The sequence below is a fragment of the Paramormyrops kingsleyae genome, chromosome 6, assembly GCF_048594095.1.
Source record: "Paramormyrops kingsleyae isolate MSU_618 chromosome 6, PKINGS_0.4, whole genome shotgun sequence".
NCBI lineage: Eukaryota > Metazoa > Chordata > Actinopteri > Osteoglossiformes > Mormyridae > Paramormyrops > Paramormyrops kingsleyae.
The window spans coordinates 17,730,107-17,747,340 of NC_132802.1; the positions used below are offsets into that span (position 1 = coordinate 17,730,107).

Genomic DNA, 17,234 nt, shown 5'->3' on the forward strand with positions numbered 1-17,234 from the left:
TTTAATTTGGCTTCATTCATCCCCCCAATACTAAACTCTCCTACACCATTGGTTAAGGCATTGAAATGGTCAATTAAGAAAGTTTAACAGTATATTGGATTTTGTATGTCAATAATGTCTGAAAACTGAGCAAGAGGAGAAGAGAGGCATAAATAAGCACATATGTTGTGATAGCATCTGTGTAATTCTTTGTTCGGCTCTCTTTATTGGCACTCGAGCGTGCTTGCGCTTCTGTTTGGCTACATTTTGAGACTTATTTACTGCAAACTCCAGGATGCAGTTCTGTCAGCAAAGTGGGATGATGGAGCCTGAGCATTGAAAGTTCCAGTATAAGATTACTGGCTGCATGTACATAATCATCAGACAGAAAAAAATGATGTAAAGGTGAAATGAGAATGAATTAAGATCCTGTAGCTGGAGGGAAGAGCACAGGTGAGAAGATACCTGTTACCTGGTATTTAAAACAAGATTCACGCTGTAATGTGTACTGTCATCTGTCGTTGCTGCATGATGCAGCTGTTTCACTTACAAGCCCTAGTGTTTGATTTATGTAGTGTTAGAATTTCATTGGATATGTGCATTATTGTTGATTTCCTTCTCCTTCAGCTTTTCAGGTTATGAGGAACTGTCTGTTGTTTTAACCTCCTGTGCTTTTAACACCTGCAGGGGTTTTGGCTGAATAACTGCAGTAGCACAGTGGTTCTTAGGTGTGTGTGCGTGTGCGTACGTGTGTGTGCGTGTTTTTTATATATAAACATTATATATAAACATCACACAGCACAACCGTTTCACCAAAACGTTTTTCAAGCTCTTGGTGCTTTGAGTAGTGAATTATGGTTATGCCGCATAAAGCTGGTATCTTGGTCAGTGTTGTGTGTATCTACAGTACATCAGTTTCTGCTTTTTTGCTTGTTTCTTTCGACCATTACTCACTGCAAATCACTGCAAATCATTGTTAGCACTTTTATCCCCCAACTTTCTTCATCATAGTGTTTTGAAATCCTATTTTTATGTATTTTAAATTCTTGAATGTTAGTGTAGTTGTCATACAAGAGTGGACATTAATGAGGAATTTCTTGGTAAAATCACAGCTTTGTCTGAGGTCAGAAAAACTGCTTTTTTAAAGAATACTAGGAAGTTTGGACTGGGCTATTACATGCATGCTGCTCAAGAAGTACAAATATATTTTTAAAAATTGCAATAAGCAATCATATAAGATAAGATAATGTAAGAAAGAATGCAGACACCAGATGCATTTCAGATCATCTGTATTCAAAAATATTGAAATGATTAATTGTTCCCATAACCCCACACACATTTCATGAAAAATGCTACCATAATGTACAGTGTAGAGAACTAAACAATGTAATGTAGTGACTCAGTAGCTTTCATATTGGACAGCCATTTCATAACATTCAAATGTGCCCTGAAATTACTTGCTCAATACATATTGTGAAGAAAAAGATTAAAAAAGATCACTTGTATAAAATAGCGCTATAAGGACTTGTCCCGGACATTTGCCGGATGTCAATAATAGGCATTTCAAAGTATATTTAGATGGGGTGTTTTCAGGAATTCAGGATTTAGGGTGGGTAGAGGCTGTCAGTTTTGCTTGGATCAGAGAGAAACTCAAGCTCTCTCTAAATGTTCTTGGGAAATGAATAGAAGTTATTCAGTAGATTAATAGGTTATAAGATGACTGCCTTCAGCTTCTTAGAGGCCATATTTAAGGCATGTGTCCCGTGAAATTGTAAATGTTAATGAACTGTGTTCCTGATGCCAAGATCCGAGAGTGGTTTTTATTGTGAGGGCTCTGACATGTCTGCCTTAAGGCATTAGGACAATAGTCAAATCATTGCATTACTCTGCCTAAAGTTAAGATGAGTTACAATTAAGATGTAAGTAGGAAAATAGCAACTAGTTGTGAGATGGGCGGTGGACACTAATTATAGCTATGTGAAATTTTCCTGTGGCGAAATACACCTCTGTATGACAAACATTTTCCGGGAAAATCCTGAGAAGAAAGGGGCCATACAGTACATAAACATACATAAACAAGTTTATTCTTGTAGTCATCAATAAAATGGCATAACAAGTCTGGACTGCATGCCAGAGCCAGGAGTGTTTAACATGCGTGAGATACACAGTTTTGATTTTCACCGAAATCTCAGGTGCTTTCTGATGAGCTTCATATTTTATGAGCAGCTGATTCTGTACTTGTTCCTTCATTGGTCCTTCATTGGTCCTTCATTGCTGAGATTCCAGCCAAAGAGTCAAGCAAAGCAAACAAAGGTCAGACCCAGTGAATATTTTATACTTCAACTACATGTAATGCATACGCAAGGATTTAGATCAATACACAATCAGATAATTATCCATTTAGATTAGAAATCGGTTTTATGCTCAGAAGGTGATGGCTAGACAAAATGAACTGGGCAAAAGAAGTTCCAGGAAGTTTTTTTTTTTTTATTTGATTGCGGTTATACATTATCGGGGATTATAGCACTTTCACTGAGACACAATACTAGATCGTTTAGAACAGTATCCCTGATTTTCTACTGGCAAGAGAAGCCTCCAGTCTCTTTCTGTATAGTGTTCAGTGAAATGTACTATACCAGAGTATGGTGTATGGAGTCCAGTGTATCATATTGAATTTGAGATACAATGTAACAGTATGAAACAACAGTAGTGGAATGTGGCATCTAATAAAATGACTTGAGTGCATGTTTGAGTCAAAATAAGAGAAATTAATTCTTTACAGCATTTTCCATGCAACATCGGAAAGGTTTGAATAGAAAGTCTAAAAGTAGATTTAATTTCAGTTGTAATTCTGAAGCTTTTTATGGAGTAGGAAGACTGCGAGGCAGCGTGATTACAGGTTCTCTCTCATCTCGAGGCATCCAGGGCTTTGTACCTATTTCGTTCCAGATTTCACAAAAAATATTTATCAATTCACATGTACTTTTATTTTCACAGACTTACTTATTTGAATAGTTCTTGAAAATTTTTCATTGGGTAGTTAGTTTTTCTTTTTTTGAAAGGAGTAGATTGTTTCGACTGAGGTGGTAGGAAACAGGTGATTTGTGTGCTGGATGGGTAGCGTCTCCCCTGGGGGGTTTCAGTGGGTCGTGGGGAGCATGGTTTCTAAATAAATAAAATACCACTAACCGTTTCTGTCATCTCTGTCCCCTCAGCTGACAACTTACTTCATCTAGGGGAGAGAATACAAGATTATTTTTTTGGTGATCTACTACAGGGACTTGTGGTCTTGGACTTCCCAAACCAGTGACGTAGCTGGTCAGAACACTCCCAATGGGGTCCCTATAGATCGTGATGAGAATGGGGAATGGAAGTCTTGCACTCCACATTTGCCTTAGGAAGTGGAGAAGCTGTTGTTCGCTCTTGACTTAGTGATGTGGAGGGTCCAGGTGAGGTCTTCTGCCAGGTGCTCCTGATTCTCCACCGCAGATTCCCCGATGAACAATGGGAAGTGGTCCTGCCTAAATCAAATGTTCTGGGAGTCAGATTGTTGCCCTTGCAGCTGCTCCACCTTTATCAGCATTCAGACCCATGGTGCATTAGTTTGAATCAAGGAAGTACTGACATGTTTGTTCTATGTGTATAGAGTGTTTGGGGCAAAGAGAGATTCTCTGGTTGTTACAGTGTTAACCTAGTGACAGTCTGCATGCTTGGATCTGTTTGTGTGCATGTGTGTATGAATATTTGAAAGAGGAACTAGATCTGGTTGTATGTCTTATCTGCAAAGGGCCGGTGTGTATGCAGTTTTCGCTGCAACTCCCTAATTAGGTCACTAATTAGAGGACTGATTGGCTGAAGAGTCCTCACACCTGGGTTTGAAGAGCTGACTAAAAGGTTATCCCAAAAACCTGCATACACACCGGCCCTTTTCAAGTATCATAATGTGATTTTTTTTGCAATATTTATAAAGCAACAAGTGGGTTAAATATGTATCCCAAATAAACTTTAGCCAAACAGAACTTATTATCTAACAACAGAGTCTGTTAAATAAGGTGTTGATGTTGCCAGTGCCCACAAATCACTTTTCTTCAATATCGTCTCTATGGGATCCAAGAGTTTTCTGTAATTCGATACCGCCCAAGCCTAATCTCAGCCCAGCTGCATGACTACCATGTGCCAGGTGCATGTGCATAGCATGCAATACTGATATTGATGAACACTGAAAAACAAACGTTTGTCATATTCTTCCAGAAAACAGGATCTTAACTAGTGAAAAGATTAAAAATCTGAAATCATTGGACTTCTACCAAACAGAATCTTATTCGATCCTATTTCTCTCACTAAGATGCTTTCAGCAAAAAGCTGGTAGATGGTTTGATGTATTCTAATACTGTAGAGACAGTGTGACTTTAATGTCATTTGAAAGAAAAGTGTTTCCCTTGTAAGCCTTAAAATAGCAACCAAGTTCCTCCAGTATGAAAGTTAATCAGAAGAACAATTAATACGCGGTAATAATAAATAAGTTGCTCTCATTTTTCATCCAACTGAGGAATTGCCAACTGAAGGAGTATTGATTCCACACATTTAATTATTGGATTTTGGTTTAATGTTTAAATAAGAGTTTCCATGTTCTGAAATCTTTGTAGTATTAAAAATAAATATTTTTCTTTTATTTCATGATTAGATTTTCTCCCTTTCCAATTCAATTTACTTTTACATAGTGCCTTTGACAGCGGTGTCACCCAAAGACACGTTATAGGGTTAAAGCACAGCTTAAGATTGGGAGTGTAAAGGTAAAGTGAAAAGACAATGATAGAAAACATGGTGTTCTCCGAAGGTATTATAATAAGGTGCTACTGTAAATATCTGTAGATTACTAAAGATGTACAGTATATGTGTACGGTTAGTTCTAAACAGCATAAAAATAAAACACGGCATAATTAAGATTGGCATGCTTGTATTATCATGCAGTGAACTTTTGATGAAAATTATGATTTCTCTGTTGTGTTTGTCTGCTTGTTTTGAGGTTCCTTTCTTTTAAAGGAAGATGATATCAATGGTGATTTGTAAAACAAGAGTTTGAGCACTTTTATAGGCTTGTGTTTGTCCTTATCAGATCTGCTTAGGAACTGAGCAGCCGATAAGGTGATATTGGAAAAGGCTCGACTTGTTTTTTTCCGAGACAGCAGTCACTCCAAACTATTTTTGTACTACATGTCTGGTGCTCTTATGTGATCTAGATTTTCAAAGGTGCTCCATTGCCCTGAAACTGATTTTTGGTTTGTTTTTCATCAAAGCAAAAATAAACTGTCAGCATCTCTTCACTTAGGACGTTCACAGTGAATCTCTGCGAATGCTGCAAATTGTGTTTGATGCACATACACACATGATGATACGACCTTTCTGCATCTACAGCCCGCAGTGATATCAGTGATTGTTGAAGTGCTGCCTTGTGTTCAGTAACACCGGCCAGCTAATGCTCCTGGCAAGAGCCCATGAGCACGGAGGATGCTTTTTATGTCACGGATACCAAATTACAGATAGCAGATACTGGACATAACAGGCTGTGGAGGTTCAAAGTCTGGGTTGCTCTGTTCACCGTAGCTTCTAGCTCCCTGCCCCGGCCTCAAAACATAAACAAGGGGAGAGTACATCTTATGACTGAACTTGCGAAGGGCATCAGTAAAGCATTCCTCTGTCTTCATTCCTCTGTACATGTCTTCACAATTGCCACTCAATCCTTCAAAATAGAGACTGGGGGAAAAAAAACGCTTTTTGGGGCAGGTCCTCTCACCCTGTCAAGACATGTGCATACGCATAACCTTTGTGTGCGACATTAAGTCGAAACAACCTGCAGATCTTGATTTTCCAGCATTTTAGTCCTTTTTAGAGGAAACAACATAATTATGTGAAGAAAAGGAAAAAACACAGCTACACAAAAGGACTTGGAGACATGTGGGCTAAGAATGTCTGCTGAATTGGATAATAATAGCATGACAGCAGCAAGAATGTTAATTAAAATAAAGAAAAGGTGCTTAATGGTAACTATAGGTGAAGCTTCAAGATTCTCACCTCATCACAGCAAGAATATTATTCTCAGAGCATAACTGGGACTGTAAAATAGACATATTTGGAATGAAATTCTTCCAAGAAATTCAGCAAAATGAATTATTTAAAGCAGAGGGTTTCAACTTTTCTTCAACCTCGGACCCCCAAATGAAACCGACCAGAGGCGGAGACCCCCCCAGCAATAATGTATGATCACATAAGTAGCTAAGACCTTCTGACCTGCCTTGATTGTTCTTTCTCTTGTATTGCACCAGTATTTCGTCAATTTGCAAAACCTTTCCGTGCACCTCCTGCTGCTGTTCCCGGTTGAACACTCCTAAGTTAAAGGATGATGGAATTGCAAAATGTTCCTGCTAATTATATGCAGATTGAAAACTTCCTGCAATGGTTCTAATTAGCATAAATTTTAATTTTAGAAATACTGATCAAACGGTCTGACCATTTTGAAAAGGTTTCTAAAGCAATGCAAATCTATAGCAATGAAACAGATAACAGAAAACAAATAGAAAATAAAAGTAATAGAAAATAAAACAGAAAAAATAATTATAATAAAATTATAAAATAGAAAATAGTCTAAAATAAAATTGGGTAAAAGAGTAATGATATAAAGATTGCCAGACAGATATTCAGTGTGTCTTTCAATATAATTTCTACACAGACATTTTTGTTTTTGACACAATGTTTACAGCTGAACATAAGGGTTTCTGCTTTGTCAAATACAGTATCACACTTACGCAACTAGTGGTGAGAAGGGGCGTGATTTATGCACCTATTTGTCAAACATGCTTAGATGGATATTGCCTAGATAACCTGTTATAGCTTAGAGAACAAGTTTTTAAATTTATATGTATATCTGGCCTAAATTAAACAATGGCAGTCTGCTTCCTGAACGTGTTCATCACCATGTCGTCTACTGCTAAATCATTTAGCGTTTGATTTTATTTTGCATCACCTCTGTGGTCTGGGGGTTGTCATATTTGGCAGGGGGCGTCGCTCTTTATGCCATGAAGGAGGATAAGTCAGGCCCATTCTACTTCTCTCACCGTAGCAGAGCTTTGTCTGTTCAAAAGGGGAGCGGCAGTCAATTCCTACAAACAACTTGCCAGAGACCTGACTGCTTTAGCTCAAATTGAAGAGGACACCCATCTCTACAGGCCCAAATTCATTATACCCTGGGCTGCTGCTTTAGGATGAAAGACGTCCGTGATGATTACAGGAACACAGCAAGGCCACTTTTGGGTTTAGATTCAGGAGAAGAAAAGTGTGGTTGTGTTCCTGGTGCTTTCTCAGTGTGAGAACATGCAATAATTGTGGACTTTAGTATTTTGATTTAAGCATATTGGCCATCCTGGGCAGTTCTGTGGGTGTTGTTCAACTGTGTTGTATTTTATGTTGTCTGTCAGCAGCCCACTGCACTAAAGTGTGGAAGTGCTAACATGTCATCAAAAACCATGAACCAGGGCTACCCTTGTGAGTGCACACACGCACGACAACCCCACACACACATTTCAAGCATGGACATGATTGGTCGATCCCCACAGACATTGATCGGGGATTCCCTTGTTGATCCTCTGTCATCCGTCTTCATCCCTGCTCCAGCTTCACCGCTATTCTCTGGGCTCCTGCTCTCCATCCATCCCTGTCTCCTCTTCTGGGCCTCTTCACCTACTCAGAGGTGATGGTGGAACAATTAAGATGTCTGCATGCAGGCGTGCATGAAAATGAAGTTAATTCGGGCCAATAGGGAAGTGATCTGTATTTGATGAGGTTGTACTTTAACAGGGAACAGCGCTATAGCTGTGTGGGTAGCCCCACAGACTTCGGGCTGTGTTTGTAGAATTTGGGTGTTTTTTCTTCATTTTTGTTTTTGTAGGTTTCCTCCAGGCACCTCACTTTCATTCCATAGACCAGAAACATCTTGTTGAGGTGAACTGGTGACTGAATTGATGTTGGAGTATGAAAATTAGTATGTGTGCATGACTCGTGTTGCCCTGAAATCCTGTTCTGGTGTGTGCAGGTGTGTTCTGGTGTGTGCAGGTGTGTGCAGGTGTGTGCAGGTGTGCCCTGTCTTACACTCTGTGCCTCCTATGAAGGGTTCAGGTCACTTCAACCCTAATTGAGGAAGGAGTTATTGATAATGGACGGTGATTTATCAGTACTAATTTATCACCCCAAAACTTTAATACAGTTAGGTGCATACAGTAAGTATTTGGACATTTTTGCAATTATTGTAATCTTTTCTCTGTATACCATCAAAATGGATTTGAAATTAAGCAATCGAGATGTGATGGAAGTATAGACTTTCAGCTTCAATTTAAGGGGTTTAACAAAGGCATTGCATTAAGCTTTCAGAAATTACAGCCATTTTTCACAGAGTCCCTTTATTTTCAGAAGCTGAAAAGCAATCGGACATGTGACTGACACACAGATTCTTGGCCAGGTGTGCCCTCTTCCCATGTTACTCCATGACATTAAAGGTCTGAGATTAAAGGTCTGGAGATGATTCCAAGCACTGAATTTGCATTTGGTAGCTATTCACTGGAACTCAACATGAGGTCCAAAGAGGTGTCAATGCAATTGAAGGAGGCCATCATTAGGATGAAAAAACAAAATATCAGAGTTAGCTAAAATTTGACGAGTGCCCAAACCAACAATTTGGTTCATTCTTAAAATGAAAGAATGCACTGGTGAGCTTAGCAAACCCAAAAGTCCTGGGAGACCACAGAAGGCAACTAATGTGGAGGATTGCAGAATACTTTCCTTGGTGAAGAAACAACCCTTCACAACACTTAGCCAGCTCGAGAGCACTCAGGAGGAGGTAGGCGTATCACTGTCAAAGTCTACAATCAAGAGACATCTTCATGAATGTACTGTAAATACAGAGGATTTACCTCTAGATGCAAAATGGTAACACTGAAGAACAGGAAGGCCACATTAGTCTTTGCCAGAAAACATCTTAAAAAACCAGCCAAATTCTGTAATACGGTTCTTTGCAGAGATGAAACCAAGATCAACGTGTACCAGACTGATGGGAAGAGAAAAGTACGGTGAAAGAAAGGGACAGCCCATGATCGGAAGCGTAGCACATCGTCTGCCAAACATGGTGGAGGCAGTGTTATGGTATGGGTGTGTAAAGCTGCCCATTTAACTGGGTCACTGGTGTTTATTGATGATGTGACTGCTGGCAGAAGTAGCAGGATGAATTCTGAAGTGTATTGGGCTGTTCTCTCTGCTCAGGTTCAGCCAAATGCTGCAAAACCGATTGGAAAACTCTTAACAGTGCCATTGGATTATGACCAAAAATATTCTGCAAAATCAACAAAAGATTTTCTCAATGTAAAGAAATGGCATATTCTTCAATGGCCAAGTCAATCGCCTGATCTCAACCTAAAAGTGCATCCTTTTCAGTTACTGAAAGCTGAAGGCAATCAGACTAATAAACAAGTAGCAGTAAAGGCAGCAGCAGTGAAGGCCTGGCAAAGCATCTCAAGGAAGGAAACTCGGGTTTTGGTGATGTCAGTGGCTTCCAGACTTCTGGCAGTCATTGGCTGCAAAGAATTTTCATCCAGGTATTAAAACAATACATATATTTTATATTATTTTGCCCAGTTACCTTTGAGCCTCTGAAATTCTGATAGCTTAATTTAATAGCTTTGTTGAAGGCCCTAAATTAAACCTGAAAATCTGTACTTCCATCACATCTTGATTGCTTAATTTCAAATCCATTGGAGTGATATACAGAGAGAAAATTACAAAAATTGCATTAGTGTCCGAATACTTACGGATCTAACTGTAGCAATAAAACTGATTATTCTATCGCATTTAAAGCTAGTAATTATAACTATAAGAATCAAGGATCCATAACTGTTGGAACAGGCCAGTAACCACAAGCAATAAAGATGTTCCCAGTGTTTTCTCCATTTAGTTTAAATATTTTAGTCTAAAACAGCAGTCAGTGTTTTCTTTTCAATAACCAAAAAACTCACAATGAAGCAAAAGGCTAACAGAGCCAAAGGATCTAATGCATTGGTATGTAATGTGGACTAACACAGCTGTTTTCTGTTTAATAAATATGTCTGACATGTTGGTTAGTACAGGGCATTTGTAATTAGTATTTCCTAACTTTACTAAATGCATTAAAAACATTAAAGAGGAGACCTAGTATTTAATGAAGTCTCACAAGTAAACAGAGAACAGGATATAAATGATACTATAACAGATTAATTGTACAACATATAACTCCTCTTTCTATAAACAGTGTTTTTGGACATATTCCTATCAAGTTAACTAAGGTTAGTAGAGTATTGCCTTCCCATCCTTGGTCGGAGTCATTTATAAATGCCCTTATTCCACATTACAGGTAGCACGTTGCACGGCTGCAGTGCCTTTGACTGTGAGGGATTCTGACGGCTGCTGCCTGATCTGAATAAACCATCTTGTTGCAGTCAGATCACTGTCCAGATCGACCTTTGTCACGGTGGCACAGGACAAAAAAGTTTAACTCCGAAGGTCTTGCGTTCGACTTTTTGGCTTGCGGAATTAATGCATTGAGGAGGTGACATAAAGGTCAGTTTTCTTGTGTGCGTGTGCATTTCCACTGTTGCCGTGACGCTTTGAAATGTTTCTTTCGACTCAGAGCCGAATGAGGAGGTGCCTTACATGTCGGCGTGTCTAATGAGGCAAATTGGTGAGCCGGGACCACATGAAAGTATGTGATGTGTTGACAGCATAGACGGGGCAGATTAGTAGTTGTCAGAAGGGGCATCACCTGTGGGTGTTTGCCATTACTCTCTTTATATCTGTTTTTGTGGATTTCACTTGGAACAGAAACAGGGTTGTTGCATAGACAAGTGTTTCTACTGTAACACCAGGCTGTGGAATGCTGGGGTTTTGGGGGAGGGGTCAGTTCATTACCAAAAATAAATTGTGCATTATGTGGACAAAAATATTAGGATACACCTCTTAATCATTGAATTTAGGTGTTTCATTCAGACCCATAGCCACAGGTGTATAAAATCAAGCACCTAGTCATGGAGTCAGGTTTACAAACATTTGTGAAAGAATGGGTTGTTCTGAAAAGATCAGTGAATTCAAGCGTGGTGCTGTCACAGGATGTCTGTCATAGGATTGGTTGAAGTTTCTTTAAACAAAAACTAAAAGAATGACATTCTAAATGGTCTCGGATTATTTCTGCTGGGTTTGTGCTTGATAAAAGCATTTGTAGCGTGTTGGGATAAATGTGTTTTAGATAGGTAAACTATTTTAAAATGTCAAGGCATGTCAGACTCCCCCGAAAGTGTCTGAGAGGCCTCAGACTTCCGAGGGTTAAGTGGTCACTCCAGAAGTCAATTTACAGTTTTTGGCTCAACACTATTACCCAAATATCCCATATCTGCAATATTACTTTGTATTTTCATTAGTTGAAATTGCTGCTGTCCAGTGATATGGAATTTTGGTATACTTTGGTTCACTATGAACTAAAATAAGTTTGGCATATTTGAAAATCTCACATTGTTGCAACCCTTCTTGATAAACAATTCCTCTGGATGACACCATGTGGCACCAGCTGGGATGTGGCACCAGCTGGGATGTGGCACCATGATTTTAGCGTAGCCCCAAACAGTCAGGGTGTGTTTGTTGGTTTTTCACCTAATTACTCCTGGACTGAACTGGAATGGTTCAGGAAAATGAAGATGTGCAAGAACCACTCATCAGTCTGGCCTTGGCCTCTCAGTCAGTCAGGTTGTTGGGATTTCACTGCTTCTGCAGAAGCCCACATCACACGTGGTACATCCATGCTGTGTGGTCTGGCTGGAACAGACCGATGGGCGTGGGGCTGTCTGTGTGATATAGGGACCTTTCAGTAATTTTTCTCTGGTTTGATCTGTGCTTCATTCCATAGCAGAGTTATGTTGTATTGCAACATAGTAAATGTAGTTGGTTTTTTGAACCTCACATACTGAAGTAGTAGTAGTAATAGTAGTAATAGTAGTAGTAGTTGTGTAGTTAATACATGAGTAAAAAATAATCCTCCATGTTATCTCTATGGACTGCAGTTTCCTTTTGCAGTATAAAAACATGTAGTTTAGTTGGTTTATAAATTGTCATTAAATTGCCCTGTTTGCAAGTGTCCCCAAATGTCCCCACCATATGATAATAGCCTGTTATTTTGGCATTGTGGGGACATGTTTTTCAGTCCCCATACAGGTGAACTCAATTTTATAAAAACCTGTGAGTGCAATCAGAAAATGAATAATATCAAAAGGCTTGTATTTTGTTTGGTTACTTATGGTTAGGGCTGGGTAGGGGTTATAGTTAGCGTTAGCATTTTTCCCATTGAAATGAATGTTTACCCGACATATGTGTGTGTACCCTATAATTGACCTGTACTCTGCCTTTTATTTTCCTTTTGTTTATCATTGCACGGTAATTCTACCTGTGAACCGCTCTGCATACTCGTCCCTCACACCTCATACATGCCAGCTTCTTTGCCTTGTATACTGATGGTATCCAAATGTGAGCCCTGAATGCCAGCTGAGGCCACTCTCCTCTCTTTGGTCTTGTCCGTAGCACTAGGGCTGCAGTACTAAGGGGGATAGGACTTCATCTTCTATAGGAGGTGATGCTTGTTTCTGTTTTTCTGATATTCTTATATGTCTGACACTCTTGTAACTTTTTTGTATTTGTTATTATTATCATGATTATCGTAATAATAATTATTATTATTAGTAGTATTAGTAGTAAAAGTAGCAGTAGTAGTTATAGTAGTGTAGTAGTAGCAGCAGCAGCAGTAGAAGACTAGTAGCATAGTAGTAGGAGTAATAGTAGGAGCATGAGTAGGAAGAGGAGGAGTATGGTAGTAGGAGTAGTAACATGAGTAATAGGGTAGTAGTAGTGGTGGCGGTGGTGGGAATATATGAAGTAGTAGTACTGCTTCTGAATTGTTGGAGGCATGGAGCTATGTTGGTGGCATGCTAATAATAGGCTGTTCATGGTTGCTGGTTAAGCGAGAATGTTTTAGGGTGTGATTTTCTTCCTTGTCCTAAGGACGTATTTGTCAGATAAACTGCATGTCAGTTATGTGTGCGAATACATGTTACATATGGTCTGACTTTTCATGTGAAATCCATTTGCTTTACAACAGTAAAATATCAAATTAAAAGCCTCAAAGGAACATGATTAGATTCGTTGAGACGAAGAGTCTTCAGGGGCCTCTGTTACTCACTGTTTGAGCTGCTTGCACTGACAGCTGTGCGTCTGCTGCTTTTGCAGGTTCTGTTCTGTGAGTGGGATGGTGCCGTCACGCGTCACGTTTCTCAGAGAGCTCGTCTCCTCCGTCAGCAGCCGCCCCATGGGGTCCCCTTGGATCCTGGGTGTAGCTGTCATTCTCACCGTGTGCCTCAGTGTGTGCGGCCTGGAAATTCCACTGGAGAGTAAGCTGAGCTAAACACTAACACAACTTCCGGGAACTGGCTCATTTTAACTGAGGTCTAACTCAAAATCAGCAACATGTGTATCTGTTCTTGCAAGGCCTGACCTTATTTCATTGATTACATACTGCTTGTCAATGTTCTTTTGACTCAATAATTTCGCTGTTAAGTTGTGAAACATACATATTTTTATTTTTTTGTAGTCTCTGCCAAACCAATAAAGCAGTTATTTGCTTTATTTCCTTATAGATGACAAAATACTGAAAAATACACTGACTTTGAAACAAAGTGCACGTGATTTTTTAATACTTTATCAGTAGTTCTTCAGCAGCTTAGGGAACAAGGCTGGACTAAAACTGTGGACAGGGTGCCAGGGCACTGCAGGACGTGGACAGGGTGCCAGTCCAGTGCAGGACACGCGCTCACAAACATTCACAGACTGTGGCTGTTTTAGCATAACGGCATGTCTGTGAACTGTGGGAGAAAAGTGGAGCACCTTGATTAAATTTGGGGGGAAAATGCAGACTTCAAACCTAGGGAGTGGGAACCAAAATCTGAGGCCCCCTGCGTCTCTCAAAAATGATTATTTTCTTCCGTAACTTCGGTCAAGATGTTCCCCCAATGTAAAGGCAATTATGTAATTCTGAGGCTATGATGTGTCACCACATTAGTAAGGTGCTGGGTGGCATCACAGATGGTAGTCTTCAGAGCCAGGGTCACTAGGCCTGAAACAGATGCTTCTAGAAACAAAATGTACAGAAAGCTATCCGTTGTTTCACCTACAGTAACTAAAGTTGAAATGAATTGACTGCAGCACACAGGAAATGCCTTACCTTTCATCACTGCATTATGTAAAAAAAAATCCTAGACCTTTTTCACCTCAACTCCTGATGTTGTCATTATTGTCTTTACATGTACATATAATTCTAATTAAATTACAATATCATTCTGTTTCTAAAGCAGAAAGGAGGAATGGGGCTGTTTTCATTTTCATTTTTTTGCACTGCAGTTGAACAGCCGCCCACCATCACAAAGCAGGCGCCAAGCTCCCTCATCGCCTTTCCACTTGAAGACAACTTCACCCTGCAGTGTGAGGCCAGAGGAAACCCCGCACCAGAGTGAGTGCAGTGAGGGGCGTCTCCTCAGTGTGAGGCCAGAGGAAACCCCGCACCAGAGTGAGTGCGGTGAGGGGCGTCTCCTCAGTGTGAGGCCAGAGGAAACCCCGCACCAGAGTGAGTGCGGTGAGGGGCGTCTCCTCAGTGTGAGGCCAGAGGAAACCCCGCACCAGAGTGAGTGCGGTGAGGGGCGTCTCCTCAGTGTGAGACCAGAGGAAACCCCGCACCAGAGTGAGTGCGGTGAGGGGCGTCTCCTCAGTGTGAGGCCAGAGGAAACCCCGCACCAGAGTGAGTGCGGTGAGGGGCGTCTCCTCAGTGTGAGACCAGAGGAAACCCCGCACCAGAGTGAGTGCGGTGAGGGGCGTCTCCTCAGTGTGAGGCCAGAGGAAACCCCGCACCAGAGTGAGCGCTGTGAGGGGCGTCTCCTCAGTGTGACGCCAGAGGAAACCCCGCACCAGAGTGAGTGCGGTGAGGGGTGTCTCCTCAGTGTGAGGCCAGAGGAAACCCCGCACCAGAGTGAGTGCGGTGAGGGGCGTCTCCTCAGTGTGACGCCAGAGGAAACCCCGCACCAGAGTGAGTGCGGTGAGGGGCGTCTCCTCAGTGTGAGGCCAGAGGAAACCCCGCACCAGAGTGAGTGCGGTGAGGGGCGTCTCCTCAGTGTGACGCCAGAGGAAACCCCGCACCAGAGTGAGTGCGGTGAGGGGCGTCTCCTCAGTGTGACGCCAGAGGAAACCCCGCACCAGAGTGAGCGCTGTGAGGGGCGTCTCCTCAGTGTGACGCCAGAGGAAACCCCGCACCAGAGTGAGTGCGGTGAGGGGCGTCTCCTCAGTGTGAGGCCAGAGGAAACCCCGCACCAGAGTGAGTGCGGTGAGGGGCGTCTCCTCAGTGTGACGCCAGAGGAAACCCCGCACCAGAGTGAGTGCGGTGAGGGGCGTCTCCTCAGTGTGAGGCCAGAGGAAACCCCGCACCAGAGTGAGTGCGGTGAGGGGCGTCTCCTCAGTGTGACGCCAGAGGAAACCCCGCACCAGAGTGAGTGCGGTGAGGGGCGTCTCCTCAGTGTGACGCCAGAGGAAACCCCGCACCAGAGTGAGTGTTGTGAGGGGCATCTGGTGAGGGGCGTCTCCTCAGCGAGCAGCTCTCTTTTTGACTGAAGCCTGGGCCTGGCATTTGCTTAAAACATTAAATCTTAAATCTTATTATCGATATATATCCACGTCCGTTGTCCTGTAGGAATGTACCATTAGTTTGGTTTGTGTCATGTCCAGGAATATAGTCGATGATCTCACTCCCTCTATCAGATACCATTGGACAAAAAATGGACAGAGTTTCAACCCACACCAGGATCACCAGCTGATGAAGGAGGGGAATTCTGGGACCTTTGTCATCCCCAATGGCAGAAACATCACTCATTACGGAGGGAGATATCGCTGCCTTGCCTCAAACAAGCTTGGGATGGCCGTAACCGAGGAGACAGACTTCATAGTGCCCAGTGAGGAACGAACTGTTCAGTCTTTCGGTTCAAATCTTCCATACAACTTGCAGGGTGCATTTCCTCTTTCACACATCACATCACATTAGATTTCTCATAAGATATGATTTCATTTTGCTCACCACTTATAGGTTTTACAAGGAAGCCAGTGGCAGCTTATCTCCAGACAGCTTTTAATAAAAAGTGGGATCATCTGTAATCATACAGTTTTCTATATATACACTACAGCTAAATAAATTGAAGTAAATAACATTACATTTACAGTAACAACTAGTAAGAATGACACCATAGATATATTGATTTTTGATAGCTTTTTTTTGTTTTGGCTGATTTTCTATTAAATTTGAGCCAGATTGGCTGTTTTGAATCAATTCGGACAAATCACAGACACTTGGACCGGATTTGTGTGTCAGATCGGGTTTCTGTTACACCCCGTCCCTTATTAATGCACACAAACAAAATTCCTTGTTCTTCATTTCCATGGATAGATGTTCCAAAATTCCCCAAAGAAACCATCAAACCCATTGTGGTGGATGAGGGCCAGCCCATTGTCTTGGAATGCAACCCCCCTACAGGAATACCCCCCAGAGATATCTACTGGATGACTGTAGGTGAGTGAGACCCTAAACATTCAGAATTACTTCAGTTATTGTAGAAACGGCTTATGTTCCAACTAGTGCAGGTTTCAAAAACCAAGAAACACACGAAAGGTCATTGGAGCAGTGCATACTCTAGTGTTAGAAAGTATGTGTTCGATATCAGTTGGTGGTATTTTACCGTGAACAGTGTTACTATGTCGAAACTATGTGATTTCCTGGAATGATATCTTCAAAGGTATATGACTTGGTGATATGACAAACATTAAAAAAAAACAAAACAAGCTATCAACAGTCTTGATCAGTTAGAGCTAAGAATTTGACCCCCCCCCCCCACCCCTGTCCAAGAATGCAAGCAAGGTCATGTCAGCTATGAAGTCACATACATCTTCGCGAAATGTACCTTTGAAAGACACATCGATGGAAGCACTTGTGTGAAAATAATGAGCTGATATAGTTTACTGTAAAAAAACACAGTACGACTCCGTGCTTCACTGGGCAGAACTGGAAGAACGCACTGCGAGCCCATGCTAAAGGACCTTCCCCGCTTTTAATA

The 17,234-nt window shown here is 41.4% G+C and overlaps 1 protein-coding gene across 4 annotated transcripts in view; it reads left to right on the top strand.

Moving 5' to 3' along the window:
- chl1a (cell adhesion molecule L1-like a) overlaps window positions 1-17,234 on the top strand; it is a 55,025-nt gene that overhangs the window by 19,508 nt on the left and 18,283 nt on the right. For 2 of the 4 annotated variants that reach the window (XM_072713780.1, XM_072713781.1), the window contains exons 2-5: window positions 13,321-13,481; window positions 14,488-14,596; window positions 15,892-16,082; window positions 16,571-16,693. In XM_072713780.1, coding sequence (XP_072569881.1) covers window positions 13,340-13,481; window positions 14,488-14,596; window positions 15,892-16,082; window positions 16,571-16,693 — 565 coding nt within the window. In that variant the 5' untranslated portion in view covers window positions 13,321-13,339. Of the gene's footprint in view, window positions 1-13,320; window positions 13,482-14,487; window positions 14,597-15,591; window positions 15,680-15,891; window positions 16,083-16,570; window positions 16,694-17,234 lie in introns of those variants that run through there. The other 2 variants (XM_023833161.2, XM_072713782.1) reach the window with 2 other exon arrangements.